This window comes from Tupaia chinensis, unplaced genomic scaffold (assembly GCF_000334495.1).
Source record: "Tupaia chinensis unplaced genomic scaffold, TupChi_1.0 Scaffold000492_1, whole genome shotgun sequence".
In the NCBI taxonomy this organism is placed as follows: Eukaryota; Metazoa; Chordata; class Mammalia; order Scandentia; family Tupaiidae; genus Tupaia; species Tupaia belangeri.
In genome coordinates, this window is record NW_006160004.1 from 842,041 (window position 1) to 869,731 (window position 27,691).

At 39.8% G+C, this 27,691-nt stretch overlaps 1 protein-coding gene across 4 annotated transcripts; it reads left to right on the top strand.

Annotated features, from left to right (window-relative positions):
* The first annotated feature begins 1,965 nt into the window (after positions 1-1,965).
* ZBTB21 (zinc finger and BTB domain containing 21) lies at positions 1,966-27,529 on the top strand. Of its 4 annotated transcripts, XM_006156372.3 has the most exons (3): positions 1,966-2,110; positions 20,276-21,873; positions 22,477-27,529. In XM_006156372.3, exons 2-3 carry the CDS (start codon positions 20,289-20,291, stop codon positions 23,469-23,471), a joined length of 2,580 nt encoding a protein of 859 aa, XP_006156434.1. In that variant the 5' UTR covers positions 1,966-2,110; positions 20,276-20,288; the 3' UTR covers positions 23,472-27,529. The 4 variants fall into 4 exon arrangements, with proteins under 4 accessions (XP_006156434.1, XP_006156431.1, XP_006156433.1 ...); XM_006156369.3 differs by having other exon boundaries at positions 20,276-27,529; XM_006156371.3 differs by having other exon boundaries at positions 2,080-2,210; positions 20,276-27,529.
* Positions 27,530-27,691: the final 162 nt, after the last annotated feature.

A 27,691-nucleotide genomic window follows, 5' to 3' on the forward strand; every position in this document is an offset into this window, starting at 1 on the left:
TAGATAGATAGTAGCATATGCTTACTCAGCCTAATTACAGGGAAAATATTTAGATTAATTAAGATCTTTAGTAATTCAATAAAAAATGGAGGGTGGGGAACAGTATAGAAAGCAAACATAGATACCAGAGACAGTGTGGGAAGAGAGTGGGAGATGGCAGAGGGTAAGAGATAGGGAATCAAGGATGGGGGGGGGGGGGAAACAAAACATACAGGAAACAAGAAATGGAAAATTATTTGTTGACAATAACATGTATGTTGATGCGCTTGATTTTTTTTTTTTTTTAGAGGTTTCCGCTATAGGGCGCATTCGCTTGCCAGGCAGGCAGAGAGAGACATAGAAAGTGAGAAATCACCCCCCAGGGGGGATGGCCACGCCACAATCCATTCTCCTCTCAGGATCTTGGGCACACACGCACATGCACCCAGCGTGAGTTTTAAGCCACCAGGTCCGGGACGCGAACCCCGGTAGACTACGTGGGAGTCCAGCGACATAGCCATTACGATAACTGCTGGTTCCCTTGATGTGCTTGATTGCGACAATATACAGTGTACTCTGGATGGAAAATCCCATTTTGTATGCTGTAATGATGTACAGTGAATGAACATAAAAAAATAAATTTAAATTAAAAAAATTTAAAAAAGAAAAATTTCTAGTCACTGTTGCTTTCTATCCTCTGTCAAGTACAAAGTCATTTTTTACTTTACATACAGTTCAAAATATAAAGATTCTTTAATGAGTTTTTAAATAGTTGTAGAACAGTTTTAGGTGCAAGACTTTTCTCCTAAAATCCTCTACTAAAACTGATTATAGAGCTTATTAATTTGGTAACAAAATTTAATTTGTATCAACCTAATGAATTTACCTCTTCCACATACTCTGCAAATATTTTATAATACTTTATCTAGGACCGTGTTCATAAATCAAATTTATAAAAATTGAATTTATTTGGACATTAACAGCACTTCAAAGTACTAAAGCTAACTGAAAATGCTATTATTTTTAAATGCCTCTTCTAGACTTACCACTTTAGAGAGCAACCTCCTGATCTGTTCTAGGCTCAGGATGTTCTACTAGCCTCAACTCGAGAATGTTCCTCTAGAGCTGCCATAAACAGTTTGGCGTTTTCTAATTTCCTGGTTTTGACTGAAAGTGAAGAAATATTCTAATAAATGAAATGGTAATATTTATGCACGAAAACTAACAAGAAGTCTAAAAGACACCCGACGAAAACTGGTATTATGCAAAATAAGTTCGCTGCCTACTCATCACTTAACTCGAAAACTTCTTTTTAAAAATGATTTTGTCTGTGAAACGTGTTGACAAGTGCCAGCCACAAGTAGCTGATCATCAGAGCGGCCATCCAAATTGTGCACGTGGAGCGAGCCTGGAAGCCCGTTTTGCTAACACTCCACCGGACCATCCTGTGAACGGTCACCGCAGGAGGCAAGACCAGGATAGAAAGCAATTCTGAGCCAACTCCATACCCGCGACTTCCCACACAGGCCTCGAAGTGCCCCCCAAACCGAGGGCCACAGAGTCACAGGGCGCCGCTGACCGCGGCTCGGGGTCCTTGGGCTCGGGGTCCTGCCCGTCAACACTCGCCCTCCTATGTCCTCCGGGCGCCACAGCCGGAATCTGCCTGGCGAGTACCCGCCGGCTGACCGCGGAAGCAACGCGGTGCCCTGCACAGCTGCCACGGTGGCCCCCGTCAGCGGCAGTCGAGGGAACTGCTCGTCTCCTCGGCGCAGCGGGCTGCTCTAGATGCTAGCATCCTGGTCGCGCATCAGGCTACTGTCGGTGCTCCCTCAAGGCCACTGCGGCGCCCCCACACAACCGGGAAGCAGCAGCCACCGCCAACCGCTCAGCTCGGGTCAGGACCGCCCTCCCTAGCCTTGGCGCCGCGCACCTCCCTCGCCCCGCCCCCCGGTGCCCAGCGGCCAATCACAGAGCCGCGCACGTGACGAGCACTGCCTGCGATGACCTCATCCCTGGTGTGGGATGACGTCAAATTCAAGATGGATGGAATCACAGCGGCAGCGGCGGCTGCGGCGTGGTGGCCGAGTGTGAGCGGAAAGGGGCCCGGCGCCTGCCTTGGGGCTGAAGACCGGTGAGTATCTGTCACGCCCCTCGTTCTAGGAGAACTGCGGGGTTCCGAGGGAGGCCACAGCCTCTCCACAGAACGCGGCCTTTCCTGACGTAACTCTGAGGTGATTTCTCTCTTTTTTCTCTCCGCCAGCGGGTTGCGGGCTCCGAGCGTTTGTGCGCGTGCGCTGCGCCCGGGCGCTTACCGAGCATGCCCTGAGCGCCCACGTAGCCGATTGTGCCTTCACACTGCGCATGCTCCTTGCCCACACATAGCCTCGCCCTATGTACTGCGCATGCTCCACTCCCTCTCGGGCTTAGCTGCTCCCTCCGGCCGGGCTTCCCCAGGTGGTGGACGCGCTTGTCCTGGGTGTGCGCCCTCAGTGCGAAGCGGTTGAAACGCCGTGCGGCAACGGGCGCGTGCCCCAGTTCTGGGCAGGTGTGGGGGTGGCTGGGAGGTGCGCGGAAGTTGGTTGGCAGTGGTGGAGAACCCCGCACCTGCCGCGGCCTCTGCGTCGGGGCCAGTGAGTGCTGCCCCTCGGCCGGGTGTCCGCTCCTTTCCCGCCCCCTGGCCGCCTCTTGACAACTCCTCTCCCGAACCCCACCGCGGACGTCTGGACCTCGCCGCGCCTTCATCTTCCTCCGGAACCCCTGGCTTCTGTCTCGCCCCGGTGTACCGCAGAGTGCAGCGCCCTCCGCTGGCTGAGAGCCTTTCTGTGGGCGGTTTCCCACCTGAGACTGCCCCTTCCTCTATCCGAAATCTTCGGCTGGAGGCCTGTGGGATTCGCACGGCGAGCCGGTGCAGAGCAGCCGGTTGTTGGCAGTGGAGCCCCTCGCGGTTTCTCCATGGCTTTTCTTTTCACCCGGGCTGCACTTACCTGGAACACGCACAGTAGTTTTATCTACAAAAGACCATGCCTGCAGTCATAGGACAGCCCTCGGGTCCTAGCCGTTTACCCTAAGTTGCTGTGCACATCAACGAGGAGGGCTATGTGACTGGAGAATACCACATAAGCAGTACATATGGAGGCGGGGTGTTTTTAGACAGGTACTCTTGTGTGATGAGGATAAAATGAGCCAGACATCGCACAGCGTGGGATTTTTTTTTTTTTGGTGGTGGTGCAAGAGCTATTATAACTCTGTTCACCTTCGGCATCTGAGGGCATCAGTGTGCTACAGCATAGTCCAGAGATTGTTCATGATGATGACCCTGAGTCATCAATTAAGGAGCTTGCATTATGTTCTTTCTGCCTGATTTAAGAAGACAAGAAGGTCAGCTAATCCCTTTTAGGAAGATGCCTCACTGAAAATTATTTTTTAAAACTTTCCTTCAAAAGCTTGAAGGAGATCATCCATTTCTAGTGACAAATAGTCATCAAGTTTAAGTACCTCTAAGTCTTGCTGTTAAAAAGAAAGTGGAAATTTGAGGCATTGGTTTACTTAAAAGTAACTTTAATTCATTCCTTTAACACTATTAAAAGTGTAGTATACTTCATTCTCTGAAACTGAAAATTGAAAAAGATACAACTTTCTCCAAGGAACTTGCAGAATTATTTAGTAGGGCTTATTAGATGTGTACACTGGTAAGGAAGAATTAAAAGTAACAAAAAACAGGTTAAATTACTAGGGAGATCTCTTGACAAGATAGTGGAAGGGACAATTCTAGTTGTCCCCAAAGCCAGTAGGGATGGAAAGAACAGATTCTAATTCTATGGAAATTAGTGAAACAAGAGATAAAGATATTTTATGTGTCACAAACTTGGTATGCAAGTGTAAGGTAATGGTAAGGAGATCTAGTTAAGACCTTGGTTTGCCAGGCCTCAGTGATTGTTCTAAAGGAAAGAAGTTTCTGAGTTAGGAGATCTACTGACTGGCAGCATACCAGACCAGAGGATGTATCTGAGGACAAGCAAATGTAATAAGGACAGGAAGATGTAGATCATTAAGACCACCTTGGACTTGTGGGATATATTGTGCTGGAACTGCTCAGTGGCCCCTTGAGAGGCAAGAGTCTCAAGAAGTCTAAGCAGAGATTCGTATTTGGAAGTCTTCGTCCAGAAGTGATTAAAGCCACAAGATCTCATAGAAAACTGCCACGTGTTGGGCTCTGTAACAGATGCTGGAGATATAAAGGTGAGCAAGTCCACGTCTTGAGCCTCAAGCTTAATGATTTTTCTCTTTGCCCAGTAGGTTTTGTGCTGAGCATTAGAGACACAAGTGAAAACTTGGGCTCTTCCCTTTATGGATTCTCATGAGGGGAGCAATGTAAATGAGACCAGTTGAAATAGTTGTGGTCATATTGCAGAGAATGAAGTATTGTGGTAATTTAAATGACTGATTTACTAGCTAGGGACGGACTACAAAATCTTTGTAGAGAACAGTGACATTTTAGCTGATTTTTTTTTTTCAAAGAAATTAGTGAAGCAAAGAAGTAAAGATATTTTATGTGGCAGAAACTGGGTATACAAGTTTGTAGGGTAATAGTAAGGAGCCATGTAATAAGGGAGAATTGCAAACAGAATGTGAGGAATTCTTATGTGCCAGCCATCAGTCTTGGGGTCATAGGAAAAGTCATAATGCATTTTTGCATAGGAAAAAAAAATAGTAAGTCATGACTTTTCTGATGACTCAGTAGTTTCTCTAGGAAGTAATTGAAAAATCAGCATGGTATTTTAAAACAGCAGTGATGTGACCAGATTTCTTTTAGGAAAATAATTTAAAGAAATTGTTTCTACTCACATATTAATTGGAATAGAGCATACAGAAAAATTAACAAATATTTATGGTGAAGAGTGCCAAAGATACTAAGCAGATTATTATCCTTAAATAGTTCACAGTCCTGTTGGGGAAACCACTAATGACTAACTGTAATGTAAGGTAGTGAATAAACCCTATGTAAGTGGGGCCAGCTCTACATAATACAGAAGTTGAAAGGCAGTGTTTGATTACTATAAACTGATGTATAACTTCATTATAAATTCAAGAAGAGTATGTTAATCTGCTTGGGCTTCTATAACACAGTTTCATAGATGAGATATTTTAAAGAACAGACAGTTCTTTTCTTACAGTTTTGGAGGCTGGGAAGTCCAGCATCCAGGTGTCAGGAGAGTTTCTTCTGAGGCCTCTCCGCTTAGCTTGCAGATATCTTTTTTTCCCCCTGTGTCTTCACATGGCCATCCCTTTCTGCATATCTTTGTCCTAGTCTCTTTTTATAAGCACACCGGTCATGTTGGGTTAGGGTCTACCCCAATGACCTCATTTTAATTTAGCCACCTCTCTAAAGAATACCTCTCCAAATGCAAGTACATTCCAAGGTACTGGATATTAGGACTTCAACATAGGAATTTGGGGACTAGGGGACACAATTCAGCCCATAGCAGAAGGCTTCATGGAGAAGTTGAAACTTGAACTGAGCTTTGAAAGGTGATTAATGACCATGTGAATGGTGTGCTGGGAAGGAAGTAGATGACTTTTAAGACATTTCAGATTAAATAACGGGAAGAATAGGAGATACAAGTTGTGTCCAGAGCCAAAGTGTCTGAAGCAGGTTATTACAGGGGATAACTAAGGGAAAGAAAAATTTAAAAGTAGTTCAAAACAGGATTATATACAGTTTTGTAGCTTTTTTTTTTTTTTTTTTTTTTTTTTTTTTTAATGTTCTATTTTGGCCCAGTGGAAAACCTTTGTTTTTATTACTTTGTTTTTAAATGGGGTCAGGTCTGGCTCGTTCTATTCAGATCTTAAGTCTCTACTAAAATATTGAATCAGTACATTTCCTAACTACCCTCTCTAAATCTCTTAAGTACTACATCCAACCAAAACATCCTATTTAGTTCTATCATAGCACATAGCACAATTTGGAATTTTTGTTTGTGTCTTGTTTATTATCTTATTTACCTCACCAGAAAGTAAAGGCCTTGTCTATTTTGAGCACTTGTGTATTTAAGGTATGTCTAACCTTATCTTGTACTAATAAGAGTTCAAAAATAAATTGAATTCATAATAGTGATACTTAATGTGTATGTTGGATGAATGATCAAAGCTTTGTTCTAGGAAGCTCAGTCCTAGCAATGGTATTTCAAAGGATGGGTTTGGAAGGCATGACAGGAAGAGTTAATACCCTGTGGAACTATATATTCAGTATTCTTTAATAACAAGAACAGAAACTAACTGGTTAACTTGAATAGAAAAAGGAATTCCAAGATTGCTCTTGAGATTTAAAAAGAAGCTAAAAAAAAAAATAAATAAATGAGGGCCAGGAAGGACAAAAACCAAGCTAGCTCCACTAGTAGGTGGCACTAGTAAGTTGTATTTTCAGGTCACTGCTGCAATATATCAACTCTGTATATTCACCGCCTTTGTCATTTTTCTTAGGATCCATTTTTCAGGTTAAAGTTTCAAATTATGTGGTCTTTGGTTGTGTGCCTACCCCAGAGATGGGGGAGAGTCATATATCAGACTATCCTCAGTGGGATAAGAACGGTTTTTCCAAAGCAGAATCAAGTGGCTTTTATCAAAACAAAGTATGGTTACTGGGTGGCCAGAATAAAACCGAGGCTATGACCAGAGGCTACTTTAACTAAGTGCATAATAAGAGACTGTTTTACATTATAGTAGAATCGTTCTGCTGGATATAGCAGAGAGCACATCCTTAAACCAAGATCAAACCCATCTGAGAGACTGAAAATATAGTGAGATGGAATACATGATAGTAACATGAGTCCTCTGGAAGGATCGGATAAGCTATTCTACCTTTGAAATCTGAGGAGGTTTAGATGATTTCTGGTTGTATTGTGCAGTGAGCTATGATAACAACTAAAACTCAAACTGGCTTGCTGTCACCATCTCATAGTAAAATCAAATGAAGAGTTAGGGCTAAATTCAGAGATGAAGGTTTAGGGATAAAGGGTGTGTATGTATGTTTATGTTTATGTTCCAAAGTCAAATGTAGATGCTTTGGATTTTTAACTAGGTGTTTGCCTTGTGTTATGTGTATTCCCTCTTTTATCCAGTGAGATGGTTAGGACTATATAGTATAAGCAATCTCCAGCATTCCAAAGAATTAGCATTCCGAGCATTAGGGTAACAATTGGATATAAAGAGATTTTTTTTCTGTAAAACTGGCAGGAAGGTGTTGTGGGCTAGTTCTGGAGTCAGTTAATTTATAATGTACTTTAGCTGAGTTTGAGTCTCTAGAACTGGAAATAATTGGATCATCGGAAAAGTCATGACACATTTTTGCTTAGAAAAGCATAACTTTCCCAGCCCCTCACCATCTGGGGTCCTCTTATCAGAGTGCCCCACATGCACTTTTCTGCTTCTGCATATCCCCCAGAATGTTCTGTATTCCAAAATTGCCTACTTCTCTTTTATCTCCTCAAAACCCCTTAATTCCCTACAACTAATCTAACATTGGTATAAAGAAAGTATTTGCATTAAATTAATTTATAGCAAGATATACATTTCCCCTACATCTTCTTAACATTTAGTTCCTGAGGATCTGAAGTGATGGTATGAAATAATTTTCTGAAATCCAGTAGTGAAGGGTTTTCTTATGTGTTTAGAGAATTGAAACTTGAAGCCAGGGCAAGCCTTCAGAAGTTTTTAAGCAAATCTTCAGAAGTGTTTAAGCCCTGACAAGATCACATGAGCATTTCTGAAGTTTCCTTACTATAAATATGAAGAAAGGCACCTTTAGTATTACTGTATCATCAAGTGAGATGAGACCCAAGCTTTCTCTAGTGTCTTCTTGATTAATTTATCCATCCTTTCACCACTTGACCAAGTTGATTGCTTCCTGAAATCAATAATCTCTCTTTTTTTGGAGAGGTTTTTGCCATAGGGCACGTGCGCTCGCCAGAGACAGAGAGACAGAAAGCGAGAAATCACCTCCCAGGGGGATGGCCACGCCTCAATCCCTTCTCCTCCACTATCCTTTCGGGATCTTGGACACGCACGCACACGCACCTGGTGTGAGTTTTAAGCCACCGAGTTCGACTCGAACCATGGTCGACTACGTGGGAATCCAGTGACATAGCCATTACGCTAACTGCTGGTCCCGAAATCAATAATCTCTTAAGCACTTTTTGCATCCTTCAACACATTGCTGTCTGTCCTACCATGGGAACAGGAGCAACTGGAGAAGAAGAAGCCAGGCATCTCACTCATCTCCCGCCACCAGCACTTCTTGTGATACATGGGTTATAGCAGATCCACACAGACATTTTTGAGAGGAAGGAAATAAGATGTGTACTTGCCACGTGGGAAATGCTATATGTACTAGGGGCTTTCAAACATACTGCATCCTTTTGTCCCTCATAAAAATTCTATATGACTCTTGTCTGTCTCTCCAGATACTAGAGTCTAAATTCTGGGGTGCTGAGAAGGCAGGATGTCCCTCTCCTGCTTAGATCCCTCAGATATTCATGTTAGCCCTGAAAGCCCTTATGTCTCCATGAAAACAAATCACGTGTGTGGGGGGGTTACCCATGTCATACATAAGAAAACTAGTACTCAGAAAGGTTGAGTGATCTTTACACGATTATATACCGAATAGGTGGCAGAACCAGGATTTGAAATAAACAGACTGATATGAAAAACTTCTATGGAACTTACATATAAGGCCTTCCATTGATTGTTAACTGTGATAATTCTCTGCTTTTGAAATTTCAGGAAACAGCCTGAAATAAAAACAAACAGGTAGTTTGGGAAGATACTATAAGGATCCAGTGGTAAGCAAGCCAGTCATCTTTCAGAATCTGGTTATTCTGGGGGTTCCCCTCAGCTTTTTATGCTGCTCATAAACATACCTTTTTTCCATATCTTATCCACCTTAAGAATTCCAGGATTTTTTTAAAGTGGCATAACCTCTGCATGGTTAAGTCAAGTAGAGATGAGCAGTTGAAAAGGAAATGGATGTGGGGGACCAGTAGTTAGCATAATGGCTATGTCGCTGGACTCCCATGTAGTCAACCGCGGTTCAGGTCCTGGACCTGGTGGCTTAAGCTCATGCCAGGCGTGTGTGAGTGTGCCCAAGAGCCCAAGAGGAGAATGGAGGAGAAGGAATTGCAGCGTGGCCATCCCCCCTGGGGGGTGATTTCTTGCTTTCTGGCGAGTGCATGTGCCCTATAGCAGAAAATCTCTCAAAAAAAAAAAAAAAGGAAATGGGTGTGGACAGCAGTGGCAATATGTATTTGTACATAAGCTGCACTGTCTGCTGTAGGTTAGAGGTACTGATTATTCATCATTAAAACATGCATGAAAAATTAAGAGTTTGATGTGCTGGCAAATTTATTGTATCTGGATCAGGAAAATATATTGGGTAGAAAGTATACCCAGCAACAAAGCTGGCCTCATCTGAGGGCTGAATAGCAGAGAAATCAAAAGGTTTTGAGGATTCAGACTGTACATCCAGCAGTTGTGATATTCTCCCCTTTTTGCCTACATTTTATTGTAGCATTTTTTATTTGTATATTTTTTAGCTTTTAAGTTCAGTAAATACACCTTTTGTCATTAAAACACAAAAGTCCAAAATAAGTTATCTTTGCAGCTAGACCAGGAGGGACCACTGTTTTCAAGGATTAATCATTTAATTAAAATGTGAAAGCCAAGTGTCTCAACATGAAAGTGAGATCTCCATATCTACCACCTGTCTCACTTAGCTTTCCAGACACCCGAAGTCTATAGATCCTGAGGTGCTGGGGAGAAGAGAGAATGTCAATCTCCCTATATACTGTCCTCAAGCAGTCTTATGTTCCCCACAAAGCCTTGATGCCTCCATTTCTCCCTCTAGGTTCATGGCTTTCTCTTCCCCTGTATGTGCTTTTGGCTCCAGCCAGACAAAACTACCTACCCATCTGTAGTCCATTGGATACCTCATGCTTTGTCTTATTTCTATGATGTTAAACATACTTCTCTTGTCCCCTGAAATGCCCTCGACCCTTCCTACATTCTTCTCCCATGTTCCCTGATTCCTTCTGTAGAATGCCTTTCTTGGCCTCCATCTTTCCTGAATCTGGTATACTCTTTTCTGCCCTACAGACATTTTGTCTGCTGCTTAGTATACAGGGTTATGTGACAGATTTACTTGTCCTATTCCTTTGCAAGACTTTAAGCTCCACAAGTCAGGGCCGTGCTTCTTAGATTGATATCACCCATGTCTAGTAGAGTTCAAGCACATACTAGCATCCATCAAAGTTCATCATGAGGGCATATAATGGGATCAAGAGCTCAGGCTTTGGGACCACACTTCTGGCCTCACTACTGCCTTTCTTGGTGACCTCAGGCAAGTTACTTGACCCCTCAGTTCCCCAGTTTCCTACTTTGTAAAACAGGAATGATGATGATATTGATGAAGATAATGTAAAAATTAAGAGTAAATTAGAGGTAGTATGACATAAGAGTTAAGAGGGTAGCCTTGAGGTAAACTAACTGTTGTGAATCCTATTCTCTTACTTAATTGTATTTGTGTGACCTGGAGGAGGTTACTCAATGCTCTGCGCCTCAGTTTACTGGCTGTAAAATGGATATGATAATAGTACCTATCTTCTATGGTTGCTGTAAATATTGAGTTAATATATAAGCATTTACTTTTTTCTGTGTGATAGAATAAGCGCACAAATACTAGTTATTATTAACATTCAATTTGTGTTGAGTGAATGGAATGGTAAATGAAAATGGACGTATCTCAGAGATAATGTGGGTTCAGTTCCAGACTATCATAATAAAGCAAATATCACAATAAAGTGAGTCATGAATTTTTTTGGTATCCCACTATATGTAAAAAGTTTTACTTATACTATACTGTTAATTACACAATAGCATTATCTCTTCAGAAAACAGTGAACATACCTAATTTTAAAATACTTGATTGTGGGACAAGCAGATGGTGTAGAGGTTAAGAGTACTGTATCCCACATGGCTGTTTGCCTTGTTTAAGTCCTTGACCTGGCAGCTTGCAAAACACACTGGGTACATATGCATATTAGGTATATGTGCCTAATTAATATCCCAAGAGGAGAATGGAGAAGGGATTGTGGCGTGGCTATCCTTCCCTGGGGCCGGGGGGGGGGTGCTTTCTCACCTTTGTGCTTGCTCACTCTCTCCATCTTTGTCTCCAGTGAGCACACATGCTCTATAACCAAAAAAAAAAAAAGCTTTATTGCTAAAAAAAAAAAAAAAATTAATGATCACTTAAGCCTTAATGGCTGCTAAATAATCAGGATGGTGGTTACTCAAGAATGGGATCACTGTGGTATAAGACAGTAAAGAAGTTTGCTGTATTTTTTTTACTTTTCCTTTCACAAAAGATTTCTCTAACATTCTAGCATTTTCACCCACAGTATTTTGTAGCATTTTTACCCACAGTAGAATGTCTTTCAGAATTGGAGTCAGTCCTTTGAAACCCTGCTGCCACTTTATTAACTAAGCTTATGTAATATTCTGAGTCCTTTTTATCATTTCAACAATGATTATAGCATCTTCACCAGAAGTAGAAAACATCACAAAAAAAACTTTTTTGCTTATCCGAGAAGCAATTCCTCATCCTTTCAAGCTTGACATGAGACTACAGCAATTTAGTCATATCATTAGACTGCACTTCTAACTCTTGTCCTCTTACTATTTCTACCAAATCTGTAGTTACTTCCTCCATTGGACTTTTGAACCTCCTCAAAGTCAACTATGAGGGTTGGAATCAACCTATTCCAAAATCCTGTTAATGTCAATATTTTGACCTCCTCCCATAAATTACAGATGTTGTTAGTGACATCCAGAATGGCAAATTCTATCTGAAACATTTTCAATTTACTTTGCTGAGATCCATCAGAGGAATCACTTTTTTGGCACTCTAGCCTTGTGGAATGTCTATCTTAAAAAAATCTTGAAACATAAATCCCTGATTATGGGTTTCAGAATGAATGTTGAGTTAGTAGGCATGAAAACAGTATTAATTTCCTTGGACATCTCTATCAGAGCTCTTGGGTGACTAGGTATACCATCAATAAGCAGTCATATTTTGAAAGAAATATTTTTCAGAGCAATAGATCTCAACAGTAGGCTTAAAATATTCAGTGAACCATGCTGTAAACAGATGTGCTGTCATTCAGGGTTTGTTTTTCCATTTATAGAACACAAGCAGAGTAGATTTAACATAATTCCTAGGGACCCTCGGATTTCTGAAATAGTAAGTGAACGTTGGCTTCAACTTAAAGTCAACAGCATCATTTAGCCCTTAACGAGAGTCAGCCTGTTTGAAGCTTTAACGCCAGCCATCGACTCCTCTCTAACTATGAAAGTCCTAAACGGCTCTTCTTCCAGTATATAATGCTGTTTCATCTACATTGAAGATGTGTGGTTAGGTGTAGCCACCTTCATCTATGATTTTAGCTAGATCTTACAGATAATTCTGTAGCTTCTACATCAGCGGTTGCTACTTTACCTTGCACTCTATTATTACGGTACTGTATTCTTTCCTTAAATCTCATGAATTAGGGCCTTGCCCTGGATTAGGCTTGTAGCTGGTTTGATCTTCTATCCAGGCCACTAAAATTTTTTCAGTATCAGCAATAAGGATGTTTCACTTCTTTATCAGACATGTATTCACTGGAGTAGCAATTTTAAGAATTTTCCTTTGCATTCACAACTTGGCTAATTGTTTGGCATAAGTGTCTTTTGACCTGTCTTGGCTTTTGATGTGCCCTCCTCACTCAGCTTAATCACTCATAGCTTCTAATTTAAAATGAGATTATATGTGACTTTTCCTTTCACTTTAGCATTTAGAGGTCATTGTAAGTGGAGTACTAATTGTCCTAATTTCAGTGTGAGTGTATCTCAGGGAATAGAAACTCCCAAGGAGAGGGAGAGAAATGGGGGAATGGCCAGTCTGTGGGACAGTCAATCATAACAAGCATTTTATCAGTTAAGTTCTCCATCTTATATGGCACAGTTTATGGTACCCAAAACAATTACTACAGAAACATCAAACATCACTGATCACAGGTCACCGTAACAGATAACAATAATAATAATAAAATGACTAGTATGAGAATTACCAAAATGTGACACAGAGACACTGAGTATGTGCCATTGGAAAAGTGATGCCAATAGACTTGACTTATACAAATTTCAATTTGTAGAAAGCACTATATGCAAAGTTCAAATAAAACAAGGTATGCCTGTAATGTAAGGTTATTCTGTTGTGGTATATTGGAATTTTGACATCCTTAGCCGCTTTTCAGATAGGCAATCTCACTGATGATTTCAATAGAGGTTATAGTCAAATGAAGAGTTTCAAATCCTCAGATAATTTTCAGAGGCAATATTTCTCTTCCAGCGTAATTCTGAGTAACATTTTTATTGTTTAAGTCCCAAGTGTTTTTGTTCAAAGAAGCTAGAAGCCTGTAGTCCAAGAAATTGGAAGCAGTTACTTACAGCAAAAGCAGGGATCATGATAGTCTGAAGAAGGTATAAAGAAAGAAACCTTTCTACACAAGGAAAAGTGGGGAAATGTTGCTTTTTGGCAGTACAGTGCCAGTGTTGTGTGTTATCAGCATTTACTTCATGTCTGGGGACACAGAAGGTTTCACTTAGTTTAGTCTTCACATAGTTCTTTGGGCTCTACCTGTGGTTTCAAGTTCTCTTGGTTTGAGTTCTTCTCCAAAAGCAGACCCTAAGATAAGAATTCAGATGTAGAAGTTTATTTGGTAAGTGAGCCCAGGAAGCCCAAGAAAGGGAGGGGGGGGGGACCAGCAGGTGGCATGGTGGTTATGGCGCTGGACACTCCCACATGGCTGACCAGGGTTCAAGTCCTGAATCTGGTGGCTTGCTTTCTCACTTCCTCTCTCTCTCACTCTCAAACTCTGTCTCTCTCTGGGTAAATTTAAAAAAAAAAAAAAGAATGAATAAATAAAATAAATAATTATTTAAAAAATAAAAAACAAGGGGAGGAGGGAAAGGAAGGTAGGAAGCCCAAAAAGGGAATATTGAACACGTTGCTGCTCACATTTATAATAGACCATGAAAACTGAAAATTCCTTTTTAAGAAATCTGAGGTTTTTCTATCAACTCCATCTCAACTAAGGACATCTTTATAATTGTTCTACAAGAAACCCTAGATACATTCTAATTCCTCACCTTCTCATATCCCTGCAGTCAATCCATTAGAAATCCTAATGACTGCTTTTACCTACATTGCTACCACTTTCATCCCAGCCACCATCATCTCCCACCTGGATCATTACAGTAGACTCATAGCTTCCAGCTCCCACCCTTGTCCTATTCTTAGTGGTCTATTCTCAACAACATGGCCAGAGTAGTCTTTTAAAAACTAAGTGAGGTATTTGCCATTTATCTGCTCAAAATCTTCCTGTGGCTGCCCATTTCACACATAGTGAAAAATAAAGTTCTTTAGTAAATGGTGCACCAAGCCCTATACAGTCTTATCTCATTGCTTCTCAGATGTCAGGCTAATGTTCTCTCTGTTGTTTCATGGCTCATTCCTTGCCTACTTCAAGTCTTCTCCAATACCATTTTTTTTTTTTTTGAGAGGTTTTTGCCATAGGGCACGTGCACTCACCAGATAGAGAGAGACAGAGAGACAGAAAGCGAGAAATCACCCCCCAGAGGGGATGTCCACACCACAGTCCCTTCTCCTCCATTCTCCTCTTGGGATCTTGGGCATGCACGCACACGTGCCCGGCGTGAGTTTTAAGCCACCGGGTCCGGCATGCAAACCGCAGTCGACTACATGGGAGTCCAGCGGCATAGCCATTATGCTAACTGCTGATCCCTCAAATACCATTTTGATGAATGACTGAATGGCATGAGAAATTCCTGGTATAGTCTATAGTGTAGCAGCTGAGTAGCAGCTGAGTAAATGGTAGCAATTATTGTCTCATTTAATTTTCACAATAGCATTGTATAGTAGCTGCTATTCTTATCCCTGTTTTATAGTGGAGAAAACAAGCTTTGAGATTTTGGTTAGCCTAGGATACTAGTTCTCAAACTGTCTTGACTCTGGCCCACAGGAGTGAATTTTTTTTTTTTTTTTTTTACATTTTTAGAGAACATTCTTGGTATTTTTTAAAAATTTATATTATTATTCATACATTAGGAATGAATATATTTCATATCACCCTTTAGAACATGCATGTGTGCATGTGTATGTGTGTAACCAAAACAGTTTCACAAGCTCTTAGTCTTAAAACATTTGATATGTTTCAACATCTTCAACTGTCCTTATTGTTTTGTTTATGTTTTGAATTGCTAGTTTCAAACCACTAAATTAATTTTCAGAACCTTTTCTGATAAGTACTAGTCTAAGCTTCTGATTCTACCTCTATTGCTTCTCCCTATGGCAACATCTGAACTAGCTTTCTCAAAAATTATTAGTACTGGGGCCAGCAAGTGGTGTGGTGGTTAAGACGGCTGGACTCCCACATGGCTGACCATGGTTCTAGTCCCTGGCCTGACAGCTTGCTTTCTCATTTTCCTTCTTTCTCTCTTTGTCTCTCTCTCTGGTCAACTTAAAAATAAAATAAAATAAAATAATGACAATAATTAAAAATAAAATAATTGTTTTTTTTTTTAAAAATTGTTAGTACCAGGGCTGACAGGTGACCTGGTGGTTAAGGTGCTGGGCTCCCATATAGAGGTTGAGTCCCAGACCTGATGACTTGCTTTCTTTCTCTCTCCTCTCTCTCTGTCACTCTCTATTCAAATTAATAATAATAATAATAATTAATAAAATTAAATCTATCTTTTTTAGAGAGATTTTTGCTATAGGGCACATGTGCTCACCAAAAAGACAGAAAGCGAGAAATCACCCCCCAAGAGGGATGGCCACACCACAGTCCCTTCTCTTCCTTTCTCTGAGGATTTTGGGCATGCACGTACACACACCCGGCGTGAGTTTTAAGCTGCTAGGTCCGTGACTTGAATCAGGATTGGCCATGTGGCAGTCCAGCGACGTGACAATCACACCATCTCCTGATGCCTAGATAAGTCATTCTTTTTAAAAATTTATTAGTACTAAAAACTCAGTACAAGCTGAGTCAATATATGTGGCATTATAGGCTTATTTATCTTTCTACTGACTTCTGTAAAAAAATGGTAAGCTTTTGTTTGTTGTTGTTTTTACATAAACATATGATTATAAAGAAAGTATAGTAGGGATAAGGGAGAAAATAAAATGGCTAACAGAGAAGGAAAAGGAAAGTAAGTGTCAAGCAATCACAAGTAGACAGAATGTACCAATTCATAAAACAGGATATAGGCAGGACTGAACATGGTTCACTCTTGACCATGGGAGTTGTTTGTGGATAGGCTAAAGGCATCATCCCTAGAAGCAGGCATTCCTCTGAGTTGGTTAAGTTGACTCAGCACCTTAACAGGGAGTCAGAATAATAATAAATATGTTGTAGACAGTGCTTCGTCACTCCCAAGGTGGTGGCTGGCAAACTCTTCTTCCTGGGCTCTTCTGAACACCCTGGAGGCTGGGGTGACCAGCAAAGGCTGATCCTTTCAGACCAGAGGACCAAAAATGGGCTGTGGCCAAGTTTGATTCATCTGCAGCTCTTCCTCTATAGAATGATAAAATTTTCATAAATCTCAGTTACAAGGGAATCTACTTTAATACTAAAAATAAATGTCATAACAGGCTGGCCCCATGACCTAATAATCAATTGTGTGGTTTGAATCCTGGCTTCTTCTCTCTGAAAAACACTGGGCAAATCTGTATACTTGCCCAAAATCAGAGTGGAGAAATGATAGGATGGAGAAATGGAGAAGGGATTGCAACATGACCATTCCCTGTTAAAGGGTACTTTCTCCTTCTCCCTGTTTGTCTCTGATGAGCACATGGGCCCTTTGTTAAATAAATACAAAATACACAGCATAACAGTATTTTAAGGAAAAGATCGCATTATAAAATCAAACTAAAGAAACAAGGTGTTAGATTAACAGAAGCCTAGGTGAAGGACCAAATAGGAGAGTCAGACATTATCTCCGTATAAAATGGCTTTATTGTCACTGGAAGCATGATAGGGTTACTCTAGACCCCTTTTATTTGATACTGAATTAAATGCTTGTTAATCCTACAACTTACAGAGTTAATTGTACATTTATTAAGGGTTTACTGCTAGCTGGTCTGATCTTTTTGACAACCCTGCAATAGGAAATTACTCATTTCACATGAAGGATCTGCCATTCAGGCTAACAGAAATGCCCAAGAACAGTCAACTAGCAGGGAGGAGCCAGCACTGCAACAAGTGCACTTATCTCACTTTTTTGTTTTGTTTTAATTTATTTTACATTCATTCATTGTATATCATTACAGCATACAAAATGAATTTTCCCATCCAGAATATACTGCTCAAAGATATCACTATACATTTATCTTCAACAAATAATTTTCCATTTTGTGTTTCTTTACTGTTTTACTTTTCTTTTTTCCCCTTGATTCCCTCCCTCTCGTCCTCTGCTATTTCCTACCCTCTTTCCACACTGTCTCTGGTATCCACAGTTGTTCTCCGTGACTTTATATTGTTCAATATTTCAGTTTCTGCCTTAGAGTATAGATATTCAGTATAATGTGGGGATATACAATGCCTCTCTTTCATAGTCTGGCTTGCTTCACTTAGCAGCAAATCTTCCATATTTGTCCACTTTCTATCAAAGGCTAGGATCTCATTGTTTTTTATGACAGAATAATTTTCAGTAGTGTATATGTGTTGCACTTTTTCTTCTAAAATAGGAACGCCAAAGCAAGGCAATAATTCCCAAAATAGACAAGTGGAATTACATCAGGTTAAAAAGCTTCTGTGCAGCAAAAGAAACAATAATTAGAGTGAATCAACAACCCTCAGAATGGGAGAATATATTTGCAAACTGTACCACAGATAAGGGACTCATAACCAGAATTTACAGGGAATTCAACCAGCTCACCCGAAAAAAAAAAAAAAAATGACCAACCCTGAACAGACAGCTGTCTAAGGAAGACATACAAATGACCAAAGAGCATATTAGAAAACACTCAACATTTCTTATCATAAAGGAGATGCAGATCAAAACTGCAATGAGATACCCCTAATCCCAGTCAGCATGGCTAAGATTTAAAAAGTAAAGAATGATAAATGCTGGTGAAGCTGAGGTAAAAAGGGAACTCTCCTACACTATTAGTGGGGATGTAAATTAGTACAGTCACTATGGAGAAAAATATGGAAGTTCCTCAAAGACCTACAGGTAGAACTTCCATATAATCTAGCAGTTTCACTCCTGGGTATCTACCCAAAGGATAGGAAAATACTCAGTCAGAAAAATATTTGCACCTCCATGTTTTTTGCAGCATTATTCACAATTGCTAAGACATGGAACCAACCCAAATGTCCACGAACAGTTGATTGGATCGAAAAAGTGTGACATGTAGCTCGTTTTGGGAATGAGGAGAATACAAGTGAAATCTTAGTTCAGACCCCTAAATTAAGTTTAGATACTGGCATAAGTTTCCTTCGTGCTAGTTTTTTGGTTTTGTTTAAGAGAGATTTTTGCTGTAGGGCATGTGTGCTTGCTGGAGAGACAGAAGGCAAGAAACCACTACCCCCGACACACATACCCAGGAGGTTTGGTCACACCATAGTCCCGTCTCCTCAAGTCTCCTCTTGGGCTTTTGGGCATGTACGCACATGCTCCTGGCGTGAGTTTTAAGCTGCCAGGTTCGGGACTTAAACCACAGTCAACTACGTGGGAGTCCAGTAACGTAACAATTATGCCATCTGCTGGTCTACCTTTGTGCTATTGTTGAAAATGTGATTTGATAAGAAAATAGTGTTCTAGAGATTGAGTTAAGTACCATAAGGAAGAAAAACTTTTTAATTCTTTAACACTTTTAACCTTTGTTAAACACTTTGATTCAGTAGTAGTTAATTAGCAAATGACTTTTCTCTTTCCAAATGCTTACCTATTTTTATTTTCAAATATTGCTTCCATATATACCTGCCAAGTTCTAGCAGCCTTTTTGATGGCATGTCCATGCCTGTAGTCTTTTTTTTTTTTTTTTTTTTTCCTTTTCTAGTGTAAGGAAAAGGTAGCTTATTAAGTAAAAGTGCACTTCTGAGAGATAGGAGCCAACCTGAGCAGACAGAAAAAGAGTGGCTCAAAAAGGCTCATATAGTTGTATTCTGCTGGATTTATAATTTTTAACCTAGGTCATGTGGATTGATCATTGGCTGGGCCCACTGATTGTTCTCATCTCATTGGCTATTTCAAATGTTACTTAGTCAGCTAGACAACCCCCACTAATCTCTTGCCTACATTACATTGGACAGGGAATTTTGCCTTGATTGTTTTTTTTTTTTTTTTTCTGTCTAGTCACATAGGAATATGCTCTAGCCCCCTTATTTACTTCCATTTGCTAGCTTTTTCCTGCCTCATTTCTCCCCTGAGAAGCATGATCCCCATAAATCTTTTTGGGGAGCTGAAAGTAGATAGTCTGTCTTCTGTAACTGCTTCATGCAGGAAAGGGACATTGACTCTACCTATTGGGGATCACAGAACTCTCACCTTATATGATCAAGGTGGGAGAGCGGGAGCAGGGGCAGGTGGTTGTGATAGTCCTGAGGTGTGTCATAAAGAGAGCTGTTGTTGATGTTAGATGACTCAAGCAGTAGGATTCAGCTGAGGTCTCAAAGGGTTGGTATTCCAGTTGTATGGTCATTTGTAATTTTATAGCCTCTAAACGAGAAGAGATAAGCTTGTATAGGAGATTTAAGAGACAGGACCCCAAATTGAGAGTGAGAATTAGCATTAATAGAGGTCCCAAGAGGGGCAGCAACCAAAGGAATCAGTTTTAGATTTTTAACCAGATTCCCCATGAATAGTCTTTATTTTCTAAAAAGTCTTCAATTTTAATGACTGATGACCTATTTAAATTAACCATGAGACTTATTATTGTATGTTTTCAGGTATTGCATCATTGTAAAAGTCATGATGTATTTTTCTATGCAAAAATGCATCATAACTTTTCCAATGACCCAATAAATAAGATTGTCCATCCAAAAGTTTTTATCATTCTACAGTCTGCTAACTATTGGCCTTTGTAAAAGGACAACTCATGTTCCCTGCTCTGGAGGAACTATTCAGACTGGGAGGGCTTTATACCACATTATTCGTAATCATTGTATGCTTTGTCTTTCAGGTGAACCCAAGCAATGGAGGGATTACTGCATTATATCAACCCAGCACATGCCATTTCTCTCCTGAGTGCCCTCAATGAGGAGCGCCTCAAAGGACAACTGTGTGATGTGCTTCTGATTGTTGGAGACCAAAAGTTTCGAGCTCATAAAAATGTCTTGGCTGCCAGTAGTGAATACTTTCAGAGTTTATTCACAAATAAGGAAAATGAGTCACAAACTGTATTTCAGCTTGACTTTTGTGAACCAGATACTTTTGATAATGTTTTAAACTACATTTATTCTTCATCTCTCTTTGTTGAGAAAAGCAGCCTCGCTGCTGTGCAAGAACTTGGTTATAGCCTTGGGATTTCCTTTCTGACTAACATTGTTTCTAGGACACCACAAGCCCCCTTTCCAGCATGTCCCAATAGGAAAAAAGTGTTCATAGAAGATGATGAAAATAGTTCTCAGAAGAGAAGTGTCATTGTTTGTCAAAGTAGAAACGAAGGAAAAACTGTTAGTCAAAATCAACCTGATGTAAGCCATACTTTGCGACCCTCTCCTAGCATTGCCGTCAAGACCAATACCAGTAAGCCACATGTTCCCAAACCTATTGAACCACTCCACGGTTTGTCAGCAGCTGAGAAGAGCTGGCCCAAAGACAGTACTGGAGGATATGTAAAGTCTCTGGAGCACGCTGGCACTCTAGATGATCCCAACAGAAGCAGCATGGGGAAAAGGAACACAGTGTTGCCTTCAAAGCCTCTTCAAGAGAGAGACACTGTGGACGATAAACCAGGTGTGAGCAGCCAGCTTCCCAAAGGGAAAGCCATAGAGCTGGCCTTGAAAAGGCCACGGCCCCCTGTTTTGTCTCTCCGTAGCTCATCAGAGACTCCCTATCTATTTAAAGAAACTAACAAAGGAAGTGGTTCAGGTGAAGATAGAAACTTGTTGTACTATTCAAAGTTAGGCTTGGTGGTCCCATCCAGTGTGTCTGGTTCTGGAAACCAAAGCATCGACAGAAGTGGTCCACTTGTCAAGAGCCTTCTCAGACGGTCCTTATCAATGGACAGCCAGGTTCCTGTCTATTCGCCCTCCATAGATCTAAAGTCTTCCCAGGGTTCATCTTCAGGGTCAAGTGATACACCAGGAAATGTGTTTTGTGCTTTATCTCAAAAGTCATCTTTAAAAGATTGTAAGGAAAAAACAGCCCTAGATGACAGGCCTCAAGTGCTACAACCACATCGTCTCAGGTCCTTTAGTGCTTCTCAGTCAACAGATCGGGAGAGTGCCTCCCCTGTGACAGAGGTACACATAAAGACTGAGCCCAGCAGCCCCCTGTCGGATCCCTCAGACATCATCCGAGTCACTGTGGGAGATGCAGCAGCAACAGCCTCCTCATCAACCACAAGAGACCTGTCCCTAAAAACAGAAGATCAAAAAGACATGAGCAGACTCCCAGCAAAAAGACGGTTCCAGGCAGACAGAAGATTGCCATTTAAGAAGTTAAAGGTGAATGAGCATGGGTCTCCTGTATCAGAAGATCACTTTGAGGAACACTCAAACCCTACTCTCCTCGATACAGATTTTCCAGATACTGATTTGAATAAAGATGAATTTGGTGAGTTGGAGGGGACGAGACCAAACAAAAAATTTAAATGCAAACATTGTCTTAAGATCTTTAGATCAACGGCAGGTCTCCACCGTCATGTTAATATGTACCATAATCCAGAAAAGCCCTACGCTTGTGACATCTGTCATAAGAGGTTTCACACCAACTTCAAAGTGTGGACACACTGTCAGACCCAACACGGCATAGTGAAGAACCCGTCACCCGCTGCTAGTTCTCATGCAGTTTTGGATGAAAAATTCCAAAGAAAGCTGATTGATATAGTGAGAGAGAGAGAAATTAAGAAGGCCCTGATCATTAAGTTAAGGCGCGGCAAGCCTGGCTTTCAGGGACAGAGTAGTTCCCAAACCCAGCAAGCCATCAAGAGGAACTTGCGGTCTCGAGCCAAAGGAGCATACATTTGTGCATACTGTGGAAAAGCATACCGCTTTCTCTCTCAGTTTAAGCAGCACATAAAAATGCACCCAGGAGAAAAGCCCCTTGGAGTAAATAGAGTTGCTAAGCCAAAAGAGCATGCCCCTCTTGCAAGTCCAGTTGAAACCAAGGAGGTTTACCAGTGCCGCCTCTGTAATGCTAAGCTCTCTTCTCTCCTAGAACAAGGAAGCCACGAGCGGCTCTGCCGGAACGCGACTGTTTGCCCTTACTGCAGCCTCAGGTTTTTCTCACCCGAGCTAAAGCGTGAGCACGAGCACGAATGTGAGTACAAGAAGCTGACCTGCCTTGAGTGCATGCGTACCTTCAAGTCCTCCTTCAGCATCTGGAGGCACCAAGTGGAAGTCCACAACCAGAACAGCATGGCACCTGCTGAAAACTTCTCCTTACCCACTCTGGACCACAATGGTGAAGTCACCAGTTCTTCCAGGCCCCAGCCCCAGCCTGAGCCTAATAAAGTCAACCACGTTGTCACCACAAAAGAGGACAATGTGTTCAGTGATTCCTCGGAGCAAGTTAACTTTGATTCAGAAGATTCTTCTTGTCTCCCTGAAGACCTTAGTCTTTCCAAGCAACTGAAAATCCAGGTCAAAGAGGAGCCTGTGGAGGAGGCTGAAGAGGAGGCTCCTGAAGCCAGCGTGGCTCCCAAGGAAGCAGGCCCTAGCAAGGACACCAGTCTGTGGCCCTGTGAGAAGTGTGGGAAAATGTTCACAGTGCATAAGCAGCTGGAGCGTCACCAGGAGCTGCTGTGCTCTGTGAAACCCTTCATCTGTCACGTGTGCAACAAGGCCTTCCGCACCAATTTCCGGCTCTGGAGTCACTTTCAGTCACACATGTCCCAGGCCACCGAGGGATCAGCACATACGGATTCCGAGGTGTGCCCTGTGCCCACAAACTCTCCCTCACCACCACCCCTGCCACCACCACCTCCACTGCCCAAGATCCAGCCTCTGGAGCCTGATAGCCCCACAGGCCTGTCTGAAAACTCTACTTCAGCCACAGAGAAACTGTTTGTACCCCAAGAATCAGACACCCTGTTTTACCATGCCCCACCTCTTTCAGCAATCACATTTAAAAGACAGTTCATGTGTAAACTTTGCCACAGGACATTTAAGACTGCGTTTAGTCTTTGGAGTCACGAACAAACACACAATTGAAAGACCAACACTCTTACCTATTATGAAATAGGAGGCAATCTCCAGATTTCAACCTGAATTGTGAGATGTGTCATAACAAAGTATTTTTTAGAAAGTATAATAAAAGTTGGAAATTGATATGCTTGAATTTAAGTTTGAGATAAATGGCTATTAATAATGTCTTTACTCAGCTTCATAAATACATTTTAAAATATTGTGATTCTGGACCTTACAGGAAAAGATGGCTTGATTTCATTAATGTTGAAATTGGATTAATTTTAATTGTTTGCATGATTCTTCATTCCGAGGTGTCAGTATAATCATTTAATTGAGGTTTCTGGTTTTTTTTTACTGATTTGTAATGAGTGAAATGCTATCAAAGTATTTCTTTTGATTATTTGAGACACCTAAGTTCTAGTTGAATCTTAGCCATGTTCTTAAGTTCAAAAATTTATCAGGAAGAAGAGGAGTAGTTTGCAGTATTAATTTAAAGCTTAGAATATTTTAGCAATAAAAAAAAGGTAAACCTCAACTTTAATAAGTTATCCTGACACTTGATAAAAAATAAATATTTGGTATTTTGTGATCATGTAGAACTTCTTTTGTATAAAAATTGTGAGAGGTTTAAATCAGCAATAGTAACACTTAGATTTTATAAAGTAACAAAACCTTGGTGTTTTTGTGTAATGATGGTCAAACTCTAAGGAAGGCTTGGGAAATGAAAACATGATTAACGAAAGTCCTCTAATAAGTTTACAAGAGCTTCCGTAGCGATAAACATTGTAATAAAACTTCTGCACCATATTCTGTGTACACTGCACCATGGTCTCAACTCAGACCTACATTTGGAGGACTGTGAATGTTTGGTTTCCTCTAGTTCATGCTGTTACGAATTTGAGTGTAGTTGGGAACAAAACGAACATATGGCATTAATTCTGAATTTAACATTGTTATAACAGGTAAAGTCAGGACATATATTTAAATAGATTCCAAACATTCAGAGTCAGTCCAGCCGCACTAACATTCTAAATTAACATTTACTTCTAGAGACTTCAGAGCAGAGGCGAAACACCGTTCCACAGTTTCAACGTACTTTTCAAGAATAGTATATACATGCATTTTCCTGCCTTTCTGTATTTCATGACAATTTCTGTTAGAATTTGTTGGATTTATGTTAGTTAAAATGACGACAGCAAAACCATTCTGCTCTAAGCCAGTGCTTAATATTTCATAAATATGTATTAAAGCACTGTTAAGGGTCCAAAATTAACTTTTGCTATTTATTTTAGTCTATAGGGTATGGGCCTTTTTTTTCTCTTTTGTGTAAGTTTTAATTAAAAGTTTTTCCTTGGGTGTTACTTAAGATTCAGTGGGATAGTTCAAAAGGGAAAATTTTCATTTCACTGGGGGGGAGAGTTAGATCTATAAAAGGAATAGTGAAATTATAAAATCTTTTTAACAAAGTGATATGGATTAAAACTCTGAGTTTATGAATTTTTATAAGCTATTCTTTCAAATAAAAAAAAGTCAATTACTGTGATTAAGGAGTAATTTTAAATTTGTGCTCTAGCAGAAAAGAATTCTGTACCCTTCAACATACCAGTGGTAGGAAAGCTATTTTTTAAATTGAAATACAAACATTTTCATAAAATACTAATTGACATTATATAATATAGAAATTATATATATAAAATTTTGCCTTTTGTTTTCACTTGAAAAAATATCAAACCCAAAGTGTTGTAGTAGTTAATGTCCCATTTTGTTCTAACTTCAGTGAAGAAAGAAAAATAAAATTAAGTTGCAGTTACTGATTCTTGCCATCTTTATATTTTCTTGAAGAAATCTATGCAGTTTAAAGAAAACTAACGCGTATGATCTAATATCATCAGGATGTATTGTTACACATTGGATTCATTTTCTGTATAAAGTGATATTTCTTACTCTGAACATCTCATTAGCAGTGTCTTCCTCAAAGGAAGACAGTTTTCCTGAGTAGTCATCACCTCCATGGCTATTAAAGCATCTTTGATAATTCCATAATACCTAGTGTCTTGGCATTGTAAATTCAGTATCCCAGGACTTGAACTTTTATGCTACGTTTTTGAAGATTTTTTAAAAATAATCAGTAAAAAAAATATTTTTGATCTAAATACAGACTCTGTATATGTGTTAGATTTTAAAAATTACCAGTGTTTTGTCTTGTTAGTTCACATTTTTTGTCTAGGCAAGGAATATAAGATTTCAAATAAAATTTTGAACCAAAAACATTTATAATGCAGTTCTGGTTTTTCTATTAATTTTTATACTGTACCTTAACAGCATTAGTCTGACAGAGTTTATTTTAGTGGTCAAAAAGATAAACTATCCTGCCACTATATAACTATTTTAGATGCTGAGAAGTATTGGGTCGTTGGAAAAGTCATGACACATTCTTGCATAGAAAAACAGAAAAATACATCATGACTTTTCCGACAACCCAATAAAATAATGAAAGACATTACTTTATTCAGTAAATTTTTTAAGAATGTTTATCTCAGTAAGCAAATACTTGGTGTAAAACAAGTTGGTCTTTCATTGTTGCAACTCTAGCTAGTAAAGATATTCTTGTAAATGTTTTTTCTGATTGTAATTAATTTTTGAAAATGTAGAAAGCTCATTATTCCTTGTAAGTATTCAGAATGCCTGCTTTTTTTATGCAGTTGTAGAAAGAATGTAAAATGTTTTAATATATTCTTTGTTATCTGAGAACTTGTTTTGAATCATTTTCTTTATGTGGGGAAAGGAGAAACTTAACATGAAATGTGTTTTTATCACTCAAAGTAAGCAATGGAGGTAACAAATGCTGTGCATTTTTAGCAGTTGTATTTCAAGATTAACCAGTCAATCGGTAGGCATTAATAATTTTACCAAAGTATACAACTAACAATTCAACAATGATGTTATTTGCGATTGTGGGGAAATGTATGATCTTGGTTTGGGGAATGGAACATTTATAGTCTTTTCTTTGTAAAGATATGCCTCAGCACTTAATTGGTGATTGTCTGAATCCACCTGTATCCCCCGTTAGTGCTAATAAAAGTGGTAGCTGTGAGACAGGGAAAAGAAGGTGCCCTTTTATCAAGGCAAGGGTAGCTGCATGTACAGGCCACGTGTGTGGATAGTGCAAGGTAAAAATGTAAAAATTACAGATCTAAAGTTGGCTTTTGTTCCCTCTAATTGACGTGTGCATTTGTGTGTACAACCATAATTTGGAATTTGAGGGAGTTGAATTTTTTAAATTTTCTTAGCACAGAAATAATTAGGTGTCATTTCCAACAGATTTCTTTATACATTTAATCTGATTAACCATTATTGGACTGTTAAAAGTCAGTTTGTCAACAACCTCTGATGTCTCATTGATATTTTTTGCAATAATTGTGAGATGCATTATTGATTTTAATAATGCTAACATATTCTTTAACATATGTTCTTTAACATTGGCTATTATTTAGAAAATTTTAAATATAGGTTTTTTTCTTTTGTGGCTTTAGCACTTTAGAAGTTTGACATTTGGATAATGTTGCATATGCTCTCTGAGTGTGTACTCCAACTTTTAGCATTTCTGCAGGACTGGGGAGAGAATGTGAGTTGCTATCAGGTATTTGAAAAATTCCTTTTAGAGACAGTCTTTTGGGAACCAAAGTACTTTACTGTAAATCTTTAAAATAATTGAACTCAGCACGCTTTAGTCATTTGTTAGTGCCGTCCAGATTTTCCAGTTATACTTGATTAATACTGATTTTCAAAAGGTGATAATTTCTTATTGACATTAAGACTTTCAGGTTTTTAGTTGACTATGTGCTTATTGTTAAAAACAATGAGTGGTTTATGATTGTGGATATTTTGTCATCATAGGCCTTTGCACAGTAAATCATTGTTTAAGTTTATTTAGGAATAAGCTTCTTTGGACTGAAAACTCATAGCAAAGTAGGGTTTCTAATGTTAATCCATTGCTTATTTGTATCCAACTCTATTTACTTTGCTTAAATCTTGACTAAGAATGATTGGAGTCAATAAATTTGTACTGTATTTTGCTTTGAGTCACAGTCTCATTGATATGTTTTCCATTTTGGTAATTTTAATGGAGTAGCATTGAAATGTATAAAAGTAAAGCCCTTCTATTGGGTTTTCAGAAAAGTCATGTATTTTGTTTTGTTTTGTTTTGCTATGCAAAAATGCAGCATGACTTTTCTGACAACCCA

Excerpts from the sequence above, each read along its gene's own strand:
- ZBTB21 (XM_006156369.3), top strand. The coding sequence starts at position 20,289 with ATGGAGGGATTACTGCATTATATCAACCCAGCACATGCCATTTCTCTC.